General features: G+C 54.7%; 1 protein-coding gene across 2 annotated transcripts; it reads left to right on the forward strand.

The window, feature by feature from the left end:
• The first annotated feature begins 223 nt into the window (after positions 1-223).
• ACER1 (alkaline ceramidase 1) lies at positions 224-12,325 on the forward strand. Of its 2 annotated transcripts, none has more exons than XM_068997220.1 (7): positions 224-481; positions 2,384-2,486; positions 8,539-8,653; positions 9,027-9,165; positions 10,164-10,301; positions 10,978-11,115; positions 11,763-12,325. In XM_068997220.1, the coding sequence occupies exons 2-7, from the start codon at positions 2,394-2,396 to the stop codon at positions 11,929-11,931; spliced, it is 792 nt and encodes a 263-aa protein (XP_068853321.1). In that variant the 5' UTR covers positions 224-481; positions 2,384-2,393; the 3' UTR covers positions 11,932-12,325. The 2 variants fall into 2 exon arrangements, with proteins under 2 accessions (XP_068853321.1, XP_068853320.1); XM_068997219.1 differs by lacking the exon at positions 224-481 and adding an exon at positions 2,022-2,208.
• Positions 12,326-12,531: the final 206 nt, after the last annotated feature.

Below are 12,531 nucleotides of genomic sequence, written 5' to 3' on the forward strand. Positions count from 1 at the left end.
TTTTGGTGAAAATCATTGTGTTGGGTGTTCTCCAAGTGCAAGGGAGTTTGTGTGGATGTTCCCTCCCCTGGGAGAAGCAGGGCCAGGGCCAGGACCAGGTGCGTGCGCCTGCGCGGAGAACCTGCCCGGGGGCACACCGATGATTTCAGGCTGCATTTCCACCCCGCTCTTCCAACCCTTCCAGCTCACACTTCCCTGCCCTGCCTCCTTGCCCCTGCCCATCCAGGGGCATGGATATAAACCCCTCCAGCCAATATGTTTCCTGTTGGGGCCCAGCTTTGCCTGGAGGGTGCACATGGCTCCTGTCCCATCCCGACGCTTTCCCTAGGGACGGAGCGAGGGGATTTTCTGGCGGTGAGCTCACACTGTGGGCACTCCTTCGGAGCTAGAGCAGCAGGGCAGGTTGCTGCTCCGGCTTTGCTGGAAACCTTGGAGCTTCTGGAGCGTGTGGAAGCAGTGCTGGTCCATCCAGGGATCACAGGTAAGCCAGGCTGGGAGGAGACACGAGCAGCCAGTGCTGGGTGCTCCATCACTGCTTCCATTTTTCTGCTCCTTCTTCTTCTTCTTCTGTCTCCCCATCCCTTCACCATCTCTCAACTGACATCTCTTCAGCCATGAGGTGGGACTTGCCATCCTGGGTCCGATTCTTTTTTCACCTTGCCTCGCTGTAGAAGCGATGAGGGATGAGGAGAGAGTCCCTGTGGTGTGAAGGAGCACATGGAAACGCAGCACGAAGAGTCAGCCTTCAAACCCTTCTGCCTGCCGCCGATTTTATTTGCCTGCTGTAGCTGTGATCTCAGCTCCTCTGGGAAGCAGCCAGCTGGGATTAAGGAGATGCCATTGTTAACTTGTAGTTCTAAAGGCACAGTGGAGGTTCACCCCCGAGTCGGTTCGTCTGGTCGGAGCAGGAGCTGCAGAAGAGCTCATTGGTGTCACCCTCCTGTGTTTTCTCCCTTTGAACTGCTCGGGAAGGGAGGCAGAGGAAGCTGTGGGAGCCTCACCCCGCTGCACACCCACGGGGACTGCTGGGCACGGTGCTGGCTCAGCTCACCCCGCTGCAAACAGGGAGTTTCTCCTCAAGAACATCAGCTGATGAGTGGGTTTGGGATAAACCTCCCTTCCCTGTGTTAGAGCTGAAAAGACTTTCAAAGAGAAGCAAAGAAAGCTGTTTGCCACCAGTGCCTCGGGAGCTCAGAGGTGCCACTGAAGCGGTGTCACCTCAGCACCTGCCTGGTGTCACCCCAAACCTGCTCACTCTGCAGAGCTGGAGCAGTACGGACAGGTCTACATCCAGGGACAGAACTGCTCAGCTCCAGGGAATTTCTGTCTCTGTTTTGTACCAAAAATCCAGCTACTGTGGGTTTGGTGGTGCTTCCAGATGCCTCTAAGGTTGGTGCCCATCTTCAAAAACAGCTCTAAAGTCTCAAGGATCTGAAAAAAAACCCCACCAAATAGGAAACTTCTGATCAAAATAGAATCAGAACTTCTGGTTTTTCAAATTAATGAAAGAGTGCTGAGAAGCAATGAGGACAGGAAAATCTTTAACAGGGGGAAGAAAACCAGGCAGAAGGTTAGATTATCTTTATTTTTTGGAATTCCATTTGTAGCTGTGGCTTCTGCCACTACCAGAGGCCGGGTCTGGCAGAGGAGAACCCTCTGGAGGTGTCAAACTGCGATCCCTGTCACTGGGAAATCAGGATGGAGATTGCTGGGGAGTGCACTCCAAGTGAAATCCAGTTCAGAGTGAAGAGGCACCTCCCAGCACTCCCAGTGCCCCAGGACTCCAGTAATGCCCAGGGTCTGCGCTGGTGCTCCTGGGCTGAGCTCCCATGAGCTGAGTTCCAGCCCTCGGGAAGATGCTGAGGAACGACTGCGGAGAACAGAGCCAATGAGCACCAACCTCTGTAGGGTTGTCCACTCCCCAGAGGTAACTCAGAGCACAGGGAAGTCCTCCTGGCAGGAAGGTCTGAGTCATAAAGAAAGTGAGGAGAAGGGAGAAGACGGGGTGACAAGGACTGGGCTGAAATGGGAAAGCGCCGTGTGGCAGCGACGGCACCTGACGAGAGGTGTTAATGCCATGGCTTGGGGACCACCCTCAGAGTCTGAGAGCATTTTCTGGGGCGATTTGCAACTCCTGCATCGAGGGGAGAGAAGAACTGTTCTGCAATAAGATGTGTGTTGGGAAGAGGATGAGTCCTTGGTAGCTGGGTAAGGCTGTGCTGGGCTGGCTGGTGCCACACGCGTGAGCAGTGGGGTCCCCTTTGGGTGTGCAGCCTTCCCTTCCCTTCCCTTCCCTTCCCTTCCCTTCCCTTCCCTTCCCTTCCCTTCCCTTCCCTTCCCTTCCCCGTGCACACCACTGACCTGATCCTCTCCTTTCCCCAAGGTGCCCGACGATGCCGAGCATATTTTCCTACCAGAGTGCTGAGGTGGATTGGTGTGAGAGCAACTTCGTGCGCTCGGCGGTGATTGCTGAGTACTACAACACCGTGAGTGGCTGAGGGAGGCTGGGGCCGGCTCCAGGCACCCAGGAGCTGCTTTTGGGATCCACATAGGATGGGACATCCCTGTTTCCTTTCCTTCTCCTCACTCCTTTGAACTTCCTGGTGCTGGAGGGTGCTGATATGGGGAGCGTGTTCTGAGCTTCAGGTAAATCACGGGACTTACAACTGTCTCTCCCCAAAACGTGCTGTGCTTGTGGTGTGTCTGTGGGGTTGATTCCCAGTGAGAAAACTCTGGCAGAGCTCCTTTGCAGCCCAGATCTGTGAGATCCTGTTATACCAGTCCTGCAGCTCTGCTGCCAAGCGGGGTAAGTCCCACACAGGGCTCATATACTCGAGCTAAATGTACAGGAGTGGCAAAACAAGAGGCAGCACTTCCATGAACCGTGTCAGGCAGGTTGGGAATCCGGAACTCAGCGCAGAGGGAAGCTGGTGCATGAGCCAGTTTCACCTCCCGTGATCCTTTCTCACCCAGGCTGCATCCAGTGCCAGTGCCATGGCTGGAGCATCCATATCTGCCTGCAGAGCACTGTGAGATAAGCGGCCTCTCCAAGCACATCCTTCTCCCTCAGAGCAATTAAAGGCTCTCAGGGGTGTGAGGCATGTGGATTTACAGCTTTCCACAGGCCTTGTTTACAACTTTTGGCAATTACTGTCTAACACTAGAAGTTCTTGTTCTCATGGAAATGGCTCTTCCTCTTTTTTTAAAGCATTTCCTGCTTTTAATAAATTACCTCTAATAACGATAATTCCCCAGCCCGAGTCCTGCAGGCTCTAATTGCCCAGCCAGGGTGTCAGAGGAAGGGGCTGTGTGTAGTCACTGCTCTTTGAGGCACTCAACAAAGAAAGATCTGCCAGTCCAGCCCAAATCCTGCTTCCCTGTGGCATCCAGCTGTGTGGTTTTGCTGTTTGCTGTTTACTGCTGCTGCTGCATGAGCTCAGAGGTGCAGAGCAGGGCATAACGAGCAAGGAGATACAGAAATCACTCAATGCTCACATCAGCATCTCAGATCTCAGGGCTTGGAGCAACCTGGTTGAGTGGAACATACCCCTGCACATGGCAAGGGGTGGAAGGAGATGATCTTTAAGGTCCCTTCCAACCCAAACCATTCTAAATGCAGCTGGAAGTGCCCAAAGCCTCTGTGCTAACACCGGAGAGGGGCTGAGTTCCACCAAGAGCACAAAAGCTGAAAGTGAAAGTTTTGGTTTTGGTCTGAATTCCTTCCAGGAGATAAATTTGCCTCATAAGTTTGGTACCTAAGGCAGCTTTTTTAAATGTCTTTGGAGCTGAGACACCGTTTACACCCAGACTGGCAAAGAGCTTGGAATCCTTATCACACCAACAGCTATCTCAGGAGCTTTCAAAAGCACTTCTGTGTCCAACTCCTCTGCTGGACACCCATTGGTGTGGCCAGGTGCAAGACTAACTCTTGTAGGCACTCTTAATTCCCATAAAACATTAACTCTCAGCTGCCTGGGCCGTTTTGTGGCACAGCTTTCTAAATTCTGTGGCTATTCCTGAAAATCTTACCCGGGTGCCCAGCCCTGGATGGAGGAGTCACAGCCACCTCCCAGGTTTCCATACCACACCACTGGGCTTGTTGGGATGAATTCTCACAGTGTGGGACTCCGGCACAGCTTTCCTCCAGGAGAGGAAAACCTCTCCAATGGATGTTTCCATGCAGATAAAAACGAGTGTGACACAGAGGGACAGAGGGATGTGGACAAGCAAACCCTGCAGGATTTTTTTTCCAGTGGTTGGACTTGCCCTTGTCTCCTCTATGTAACACTGGGAACCTCTTCCTCAGCAGAGAAAAAGCTTCTTATCATGTCCTTTTTGCCAGGCTCAGGAGATCAGCAGAGTGCCTGTGCAGGAAGGGAGGGAAACAATTCTGCAGCCTGTGTCTTAGGATGTGATTCCTGAGCAGCAGGAATCTAACCCTGCCATGCCAGCTGCCTGCCTTGGGCTGCCAGGTGACCTCCTGTCCAGACAAGGGGTGGCAGATGAGCAAACCCTCCTAAAACCTGCCCTTATCTGAGCATCTGACAACAGCCCCGAGGTTGCAGTGTGCTCAGGGCCAGACATTGCCACCAAAAGTGGGCAGGAGCCTCACTGACGTGGGCATCACCCCTTCCTCAGCCTGCACATCCTGGCTGGCACTGCCTGAGTCCCATCCTCGGCTGGCACTGCCTGGCTCTCACCCCCTGCAGCAGCACAGGGACCCCCCTTCCTGCACTGGGATCTCCCCCAGGATCAGGTTCTTTGTGATGTGCCCTAAAGGGGGGATTATAGAAATCTGACCAGGCTGAGATCTGTAGCTATCCCTGCTGGCTGCATCCTGCAGATCCAGCTGGGGTTCAGGGCACTATCCCAGGTGTGAATTTAACAGCCTGCATCTTCTCCCCATTCATTTGTTCCCCATATTCAGACTGCTGCCTCTCTGCAGCAAGCTTTACGGGCCCGCCCTGAATTCATTATACCAATATTTACCTCAATGTCAATTTTCCAGAGTTTTAGACTAGCTGGGAAGCCAGCCAGCTCCTTCCCAAGCCTCCTGGATCACTAAATCAGCAGAGTTTCCTCACAGAGCATCCTCCTCAATGTCTTCTCCCCAGCCCTGCCCAGGGCTGGAGCGGAGCAGCTGTGTGCCAGCAGAAGCAAATGTGCTGCTGGGGATTGCTCTGTGCCAGCCACATTCTCTCAGGCCTGCTTGGCTTGGATGCTTTTTATTAGAAATAAGCACCGGGGGTATGAGAAAAGAATGTAAACAGTACCTTTAAGTACCTAATAATACATGGTGGCTCATGGCTGGATGCAGTTCAGCAACAAAGCTCTATTTATAGTGACTCAGTGACCCAGAAATTTATTGTCTTCTGGCTGCTCGGGGGAGAGCAGAATTGTGCTCCAGGAGGGTCATCAGTCAGGGACTTGTCTTTCTACCCTCGTTTCTTTGCTGAAATGACTGATCCAGGGTGCTGGTAATGACACCCACACCTCAGCAGTGTCACTCTGACACTGCTGCACACCAGAGCTCCTGGATGCTTCAAGTGGTGAAACAAAGGGTGCAGATCCACCAGAGCAGGGCTCAGTGGCAGTGGCAGGGCTGTGTGGGGTGTCCTGGCCCTCTCACACTCTAACTAATCCCATGGCTCTCTTGCCTGCCCAGAAGGCTGTGCTCAGGAGCCCAGCCCAGCATGCTGCAAACACTCCCCAAACTGCTGCTTCCTGCCCCAAAGCACTGGCACTGTGATGTCAGGACCTGCAGCCTCGTCCCCTGTAACGCAGACCTGACTTGCTGCACAGGTCTGGAGAGCCTCAGAGGTGTTCACTCTGTCTCTGGCCCTGTGGGTTCCTCTGTCAGCTAAAGCTCGTTCACTTTGAGTGAGAATGAACTCTCTGCCGTGAGCCCTGCAGGAATCTCCTTCCACTGCAGAAAGTGCCTGGCTGGAGTGAGGAGCAGCCCAGGCCTCTGCTGCTGTGCTCAAAGCAGCACCTCCTGCCTCAATCCATATCAGAGGCTGGTCTCACCTGTCACAGGTGAAGGTTCTGTCCCTCTGCCCCAGGCTGGAGTTGCACAAGTTGGGCTCTTCTGGATGATCCTACCAGGATTAGAGCCGTGTTGCTGATCCCAGTCTCGCTTCTCTCCTGGTAAAAGCAAATAGTTGGGCTCAGCTGAGGCACCTGGAGCAATAACTCACACTTGCTGAGGAGTGGGACAGGCTGGGAGCTCAGGCAGGGGGGTTCTCACACGTCCTGTCACACCTTGGCTCCATCACCACTCCCTTATCTCCCCGACACCCCGGGCAGAGGGAGCTGCTGCCTCCTGGCCAGCGTGACCAGAGAGGTTTAAAAAGAACCTCTGCTAGAGGGTCCCAGCCTGAGCAGAAACTCCAGAAAAACTGCTAATGGGTGTACTGGGAGCAAAACCCTCCTACCCACACCTGAGACTGAGCTTTCCACATCCCAGAGGGAAGACAGAAAGTCAGCGTTTACAAATCAGGGCTTGGAGCCGACGAGTGATGAAAACCCCATGTCCCCCACGGGGGTGGGAGCTGTCCCCTAAGCTCCCAGCTTGGCTGCTCTGCAAGGAATCCCTGTTATCTTCCTGACCCTGTTGGCTCGGTTCCCCCGGTTATCCCTCCCCTCTGCAATCTGATCTTGCACATCTCGTCCTGAATTAATGAAGTGATAACGCAGCTATCATGTAATTAATGGCACTGTTGCAATGCCCGGTGCTCAGGGATCCGGAGCTCTCCCGCGTTTCCTCACTGCCGTGCGTGCTGGCACTTGCACTCTCCTGCCTTTTCCCCAAGCGTTTTCCCTCTCCTTGCTATCCCTGCCTGCCTTCCAAAAGCCTCCTTAATCATTTCACGGGAAAAGAAATGTTTGAAGCGTAGTCGTCGCTTGAACACATGGTTTGATTTCTCGGTCGTTTCTGAACAATTTGACCTCGAGGGTGCAAGTGGGAGCAGCACTTCTCTTTTCATGGCTGGAATGGGAATAGGCCTGGATTTGGCTCTAAGCATCTATGGAAAACCGATCCATTCGGCCTGAGAACTGCTGCTAATGGGAGCATCAACTTGTCTCATGGAGGCCTTAGTGAAAATCAAGATGAATCTGCGGTGTTTAAGGGAATAGAGACCTCACATTAGGCGTGAATTGTGTTTCCCTCTGGAATACCAGAGGGTGTGTTCCAGAGAGATGACAACATCCCGGTGATTTGCAGCCCTGTTACCATAAGCGGGGATCCCAGGGGACACCACAAGCCCAGAGCTGATTTTGCCGTTTACCTGGTGCTGCTGAGGAGGGGAGGCTCCAGCTGTGGATGCCAAATTCCAAGCGTGGGGTCTGGGTCAGCATCGAGCTGGGAGATGAAAGGAAAAGGATTGTGAGGCTGAGATAAAAGTCACCCTGGTGGTTTGCCAAATGGCACTCAGCAGATGGCTCCAGAGCCCCAAAGAGCTGTCTGGCAGGTAAATGCAGCGCCACAATCCCAACCTTTCATAAGCAAGAACGATTTTCCCTGGGGAGGCCACGTTCCCCGGTGATATCCCTTCCCTGAGCTTGCAAAGTCAGGTGAAAAAGGGAGGGTAAGAAGCCACAAAGGGCAATTAAATTAGTTCAGGTTTCCCTCCCCCGTGCTGCAGGGTGGAGGGGGCCTGGCCCAGCAGACAGGTCCAGGTTTGGGCACTCGTTGGTCCTCTCCAGCTCCCAGATTTGGCCCATCAGCATCTCCTCTCCCTGAAGCACTGGCACCTTCAGCCAGTCCAGCAAGAGGCAGAGCCCCAGAGCCATCCCCTCCACCCCAGACAAATCCAAGTCCATCAGAGAAGGAATTTTGCAGCGTTGGAAACCAGAGCAGAATAATTCCTCTGTGTTCATTTGCCAGGTGTGTTCAGAGGAGGTTTATGACCTCATGTAATTACCAGTGTCCAGAACACCTCCCTTCCCCAGGCCAGGTGGCTTCACACCTGACACCACAGGATGTCACCTCACTCCTGCCTGTTCCCACCTCCTGATGTCCTGCTGCTCTCCACCACACCCACTTCCAGTTCAGGATGTTTTGCTGACCATGCCTTGCTGTGCTGGCCGAGCTCCTCACACCCTTCCAAGCCCTCACAGGGGAATCACTGCTGGCTGGAAGGGTCAGGAGCCGTCCAGGCAGCTCCTGGAGGGTCTGGGTTGAGAGGAGAGGGAGATGGCTGCAAACAGAGGAGTTGCTTGGAGGCACTGGGCAGCTGAAGATAAACCAGCATCACCCAAAAGGGACACAGCAGCTCAGCCTGGGCTTGCTGGCCCCAGAGCAAGAGCAGAGGTGTCTGCAGCCACTGCTGGCACAGCAAGAGCCTCCCTGCCAGCTCCAGCCTGGCTTCTGGAGAAACCCCTCTCCCCTCTCCCTGTGCCAGGAGCAACCCCTGCTTCCACACGAGGCTCTCCGCTGACGATCAGGATCCTCACACACCGAGACACTGAGGCACGAGGTGGGATGGGGCTTGCCCAGGACCGTGCAAGAAGCTGAGTGTGCCTCTTGTTTTCCAGATCAGCAATGTGAGCTTCTTCATCCTGTCTCCTGCGCTGCTGTACCTGAACCGGCAGTACTGCCAGAAGAGGGCCGTGCCCCTCTACTTCGTCTCGGGGCTGCTCCTCCTCGTAGGTGGGTGCCAGGGCTGTGGGAAGATCAGACAGGTTGCCAAAGTACCCAACATGAGACCTTTGGAGGGTCTCAGTGGCCAAAGCACAGGGAAAACCTGGGTGGGCAACCAAGCAATCAGGTCTATTTGAAGCCTGCAGCCCATGGTTCCTGCCAGCTGTGGATATGCAGCTTCCAGCCCTGTAAATCCCCACAGTGTGAGTGGACTGACTCAGTCTGGCCTCCCTGAACACCAAAATCCATGCCCTGCTCTTCAGGAATGGTGTATCTTCAGGAATGGCCCCCAAGAACCTCCCAGGGCTTGTGGGAGGATGGAACTTTGCCATCTCAAGTTGGATGGAGCTTTGCCATCTCAAGGTGTCCTTGCTCCTTGCAGGTCTCTTCTCCATGTACTTCCACATGACCCTGAGCTACGTGGGACAGCTCTTGGATGAGCTCTCCATCCTCTGGACGCTGGCTGTGGCTTATTCCTTCTGGTACCCACAGTGTTACTTCCCCAAGTGCATCAAGACCAGGTATGAGCCAGAGGGACATGGTGCAGGCTCTGAGGGGAGGGATGGAACACTGACACTGAGGTGTGGGACCCATAGATCCCCCGATTCCCCTGCAAGGAGTCAGCTCTGAGGTCACTGAAGGGCTTTAGGACCAGGCCCTCCTTCTTTTGGTGCTGACAGAGGAAAAGTCAAAACCCTCCTGTGCTGGGCTCCTCTCAGCTGGAGATGTTTGTGTTTGTGTCACTGCAGAGGAAGCTTTGCATGGAGAATTTCAAAATCAATTAGGAAATGAAATGTTCCTGAACATTACCATTCAATCACTCGTGCTGTCAATCTGTTCCAGCATCCTCTGCCATCCGCAGAGAGCTTTCCCTGAAGGCTGAGGGGGTTTCTCATAGGACTTGTTACACCCCTCATTTCAAGGAGGGCTGGCTGGGCTGGAGGAGCTCAGCAGAAAGGATGGGGGCACGGGGAGAGCATGGACCAGCAGAAACGGGAACCTAGCAGGGCTTTACTCAGAGGATGTCCCCTCCTGGCTGGAGCCAGCCGGGTCAGAAGCCTTGCAAAGACCTGCTCCAAATCTGCTCTTCCCATGCCGAACAGGAGGTCACCAGGAGTTCACCGTGGCAGGGGGAGAGGGAAGGGTCTTGAGAAGGGATTTGCATGTGAAAGGCCCCTCTGAGCCCTATTGTTGCTCATCAAGCCCAAATCGGTGTGTTTGCACAGTCCTGCCTGGCAGCCCTTGCCTGTGAAGAGCCTTTGCCTCAGCCCTGGCATCACCACGGAAGTGCAGGAGCCGCCTTCTGGGCTTTGCTTCGGGTCTCTCACGGACCCACTGGGGGCTGCTGCCTCAACCTTCCTGCCAGGACCCCACAGACACTGAGGTCAGCCTAGTGCAAACAGACAGGAGGTGCTGGAGAAGCTTTTCCCCTCTCAGGACAGGAGCAGGACCTTTCCCATCCTTACCCTCCCGTCCTGTGAGCCCTGGGGGTACTGACACTCACCCCAATTCCCCTCAGGAGGCATTTCTTCTGGCTGACTGGCACCACCACCGTGATCAGCACTTTGATGTCGTTCGTCAAGCCGACCCTCAATGCCTACGCGCTCAACTGCATCGCCTTCCACCTGCTCTACATGACCTGGCGGGAGCTCAAGAAGTAAGGAGGGGGCTCAGGGGTTACCTGCAGGTCCAGCTGTGCTCCTGTTGGGCAGTGACTCTGTCCACAACAGTGAATTGAGCCCGAGTCTTCAGCAGCCACGTGTACTGGGGAGGGACCAGGCAGAGGCCCAGGCAGGACAGTGGGCAGTGGGGTATAAGAAGGGCACCTGGCCCACGTGGCCGTGCAGAGTGGGGACAATCCATGGGACCATGGTGGAGGCATCATCCCTGGAAGTTTCCAAAAAGCCTGTGGATGTGGCACTTGAGGACAGGGCTTAGTGCTGAACATGGTGGTGGTGCTAGGTTAACAGTTGGACGTGACGATCTTAAAGGTCTCTTCCAACCTTTACAGTTCTATGGTTCCATGATTCTCCCCCTCAGCTGCCATCTCTGCAGCTCCTTCCCCTTTGTGGGGCATTTGGGAACTAGTGTGGGGCTGGGAGAACCCACCAGGATCTGGAGACAAAGACAAGAGTGCACTGGCATTTCCCAGCATCATCCTCACACCCAGAGTCGCACTTGCCCCGTTCCTGTGGAATTCTGAGGAATACTCTCCAGAAGGAACTTGCTGGGGTTTGCACTGCTGCATGTGCAGGCAGGAACCAGCCCTCTTTAAAACTCCCTTTCCTTCCAACACAATTACTCTGCTCCTTGTCCCTCGCTGTGTCTTCCAGGTGCAATGACAAGCGGGTTCACCGGATGGCCGCGGTCATGGTGATGTGGTGGGCACTGGCCATCACCAGCTGGATCAGTGACCGGTGGCTCTGCTGGCTCTGGCAGGCCATCAACTTCCCCTACTTCCACAGCTTCTGGTAAGGGCTCCAGGAACCCCAGCCCAAACATTTCCAGGGCTGAAATGTCCAGGGCAGAGAAACAGCAGCCGAGATGAGACACTCAGCTGCATTATTTCCCCACCCTCTGCCCCTCTCCTGTCACTATTGGTGCTGCTCCTCACTCAGCCCAAGGATTCAGCCCTAACCACTGTTTCATGTCCCTCTCCTCCTCCACACCAGCCAAGCACTGTTTTGCAAGGGAAAGTGTTCCAGGAGTCCCCCCAGGCGGGCAGCTGGGTCTCAAAGGGCCGTGGCTGCTCCCAGGGCGCTGTGTGAAGCGCAATGTCCTTGGAAATATTTTAACAGCCAAACTGAAAGGCAGGGCTTTGTTTGGGCCTGTCCAAGTGCTGCACACTCAGATCCATCCTCACAAAGCACTGGGATGGCTGGGACAGACAACTCAGCCAGGAAACAAGGAATGGTTGGAGTGAGTCCCCTATGTCACCTCAGCCCCTCTGCACCAGGAATTGTCCCCAGCCCAGCTCACGGAGCTCTGCCTGGATTTCCCTGTAGGCACAAACCCTGCAGGACCCATGCTCCCTGCAGCCCTCATGGGACCTTTGGAGGCTGCAGCCTCAGGGTGACCATGGCAGCAGGCAAACACAGCTTTTTGGTTTCCTTGGCAGGCACGTGCTGATAGCCATGTCCCTGCTGTACTGCTGCCCGCTGGTCATCTACTTCAACGTCAGCTACGAGATGCCCTCATTCAAGCCGAAGCTGGAATACTGGCCCAGCGACTCGTGGCCTGTCGTGGTGCCCTACGTCACCCTGGAGGAGCCCCACAAGCAGTGCTAGAGCTGGGTGCCCTCAGGCCTCCCTGGGGTGTGGGGTGTGTGATGCTCACCCTGGGGAATATCTCGGCTGCGTTCCTGTTCCTCGGGCAGGGGCAGCGTGGTAGCGGAGGGGGCAGGGAGCAGCTGAGGCCTCGCGATGCTGGGCATGAAGCAGGGTGGGAGCCCACAGGTGCCTTGGAAGGCTCTGCCCAGACTGGTGTTCAAGGAGCTGGAGATTTTCCTCCAGCAGATCCCCACGAGGAGGGGAGGGACACGGTGCTGCTTCTGTATCCTCTGTCTTAGTCAAGCACCAGCACCCCTTGCTGACAAGGGCACAGCGAAGTACACTGAAGCCAAACTGGTGACAGCTGGGTTTGTTGGGGCTGCTCTAATTATTATTATTAACTCTATTTATTGATATATGTGGTCTTGCTCAGGAGAGCTGTCCATTAAAGCTGTGGACACTGACTTATACTGAAGCTTTTTTTTCTTCTGACTGCACCACATCCTCTCATCTGCCAGTCACTCCCACAGACAGGGTGGCCAAAGCTCTCTCTGACTTAGGGAGAGCTGTTTATAAAGAGAAATCCTGGGTGACAGGCCAAAAGAGGCTCTGCTAGCC

The sequence above is a fragment of the Aphelocoma coerulescens genome, chromosome 28 (genome assembly GCF_041296385.1).
Source record: "Aphelocoma coerulescens isolate FSJ_1873_10779 chromosome 28, UR_Acoe_1.0, whole genome shotgun sequence".
Taxonomy (NCBI): Eukaryota; Metazoa; Chordata; class Aves; order Passeriformes; family Corvidae; genus Aphelocoma; species Aphelocoma coerulescens.

Excerpts from the sequence above, each read along its gene's own strand:
- ACER1 (XM_068997220.1), top strand. The coding sequence starts at position 2,394 with ATGCCGAGCATATTTTCCTACCAGAGTGCTGAGGTGGATTGGTGTGAG. Across the intron at positions 8,654-9,026 it reads GGGGCTGCTCCTCCTCGTAG|GTCTCTTCTCCATGTACTTC; the intron begins GTGGGTGCCAGG and ends TGCTCCTTGCAG. Across the intron at positions 9,166-10,163 it reads CCCAAGTGCATCAAGACCAG|GAGGCATTTCTTCTGGCTGA; the intron begins GTATGAGCCAGA and ends AATTCCCCTCAG.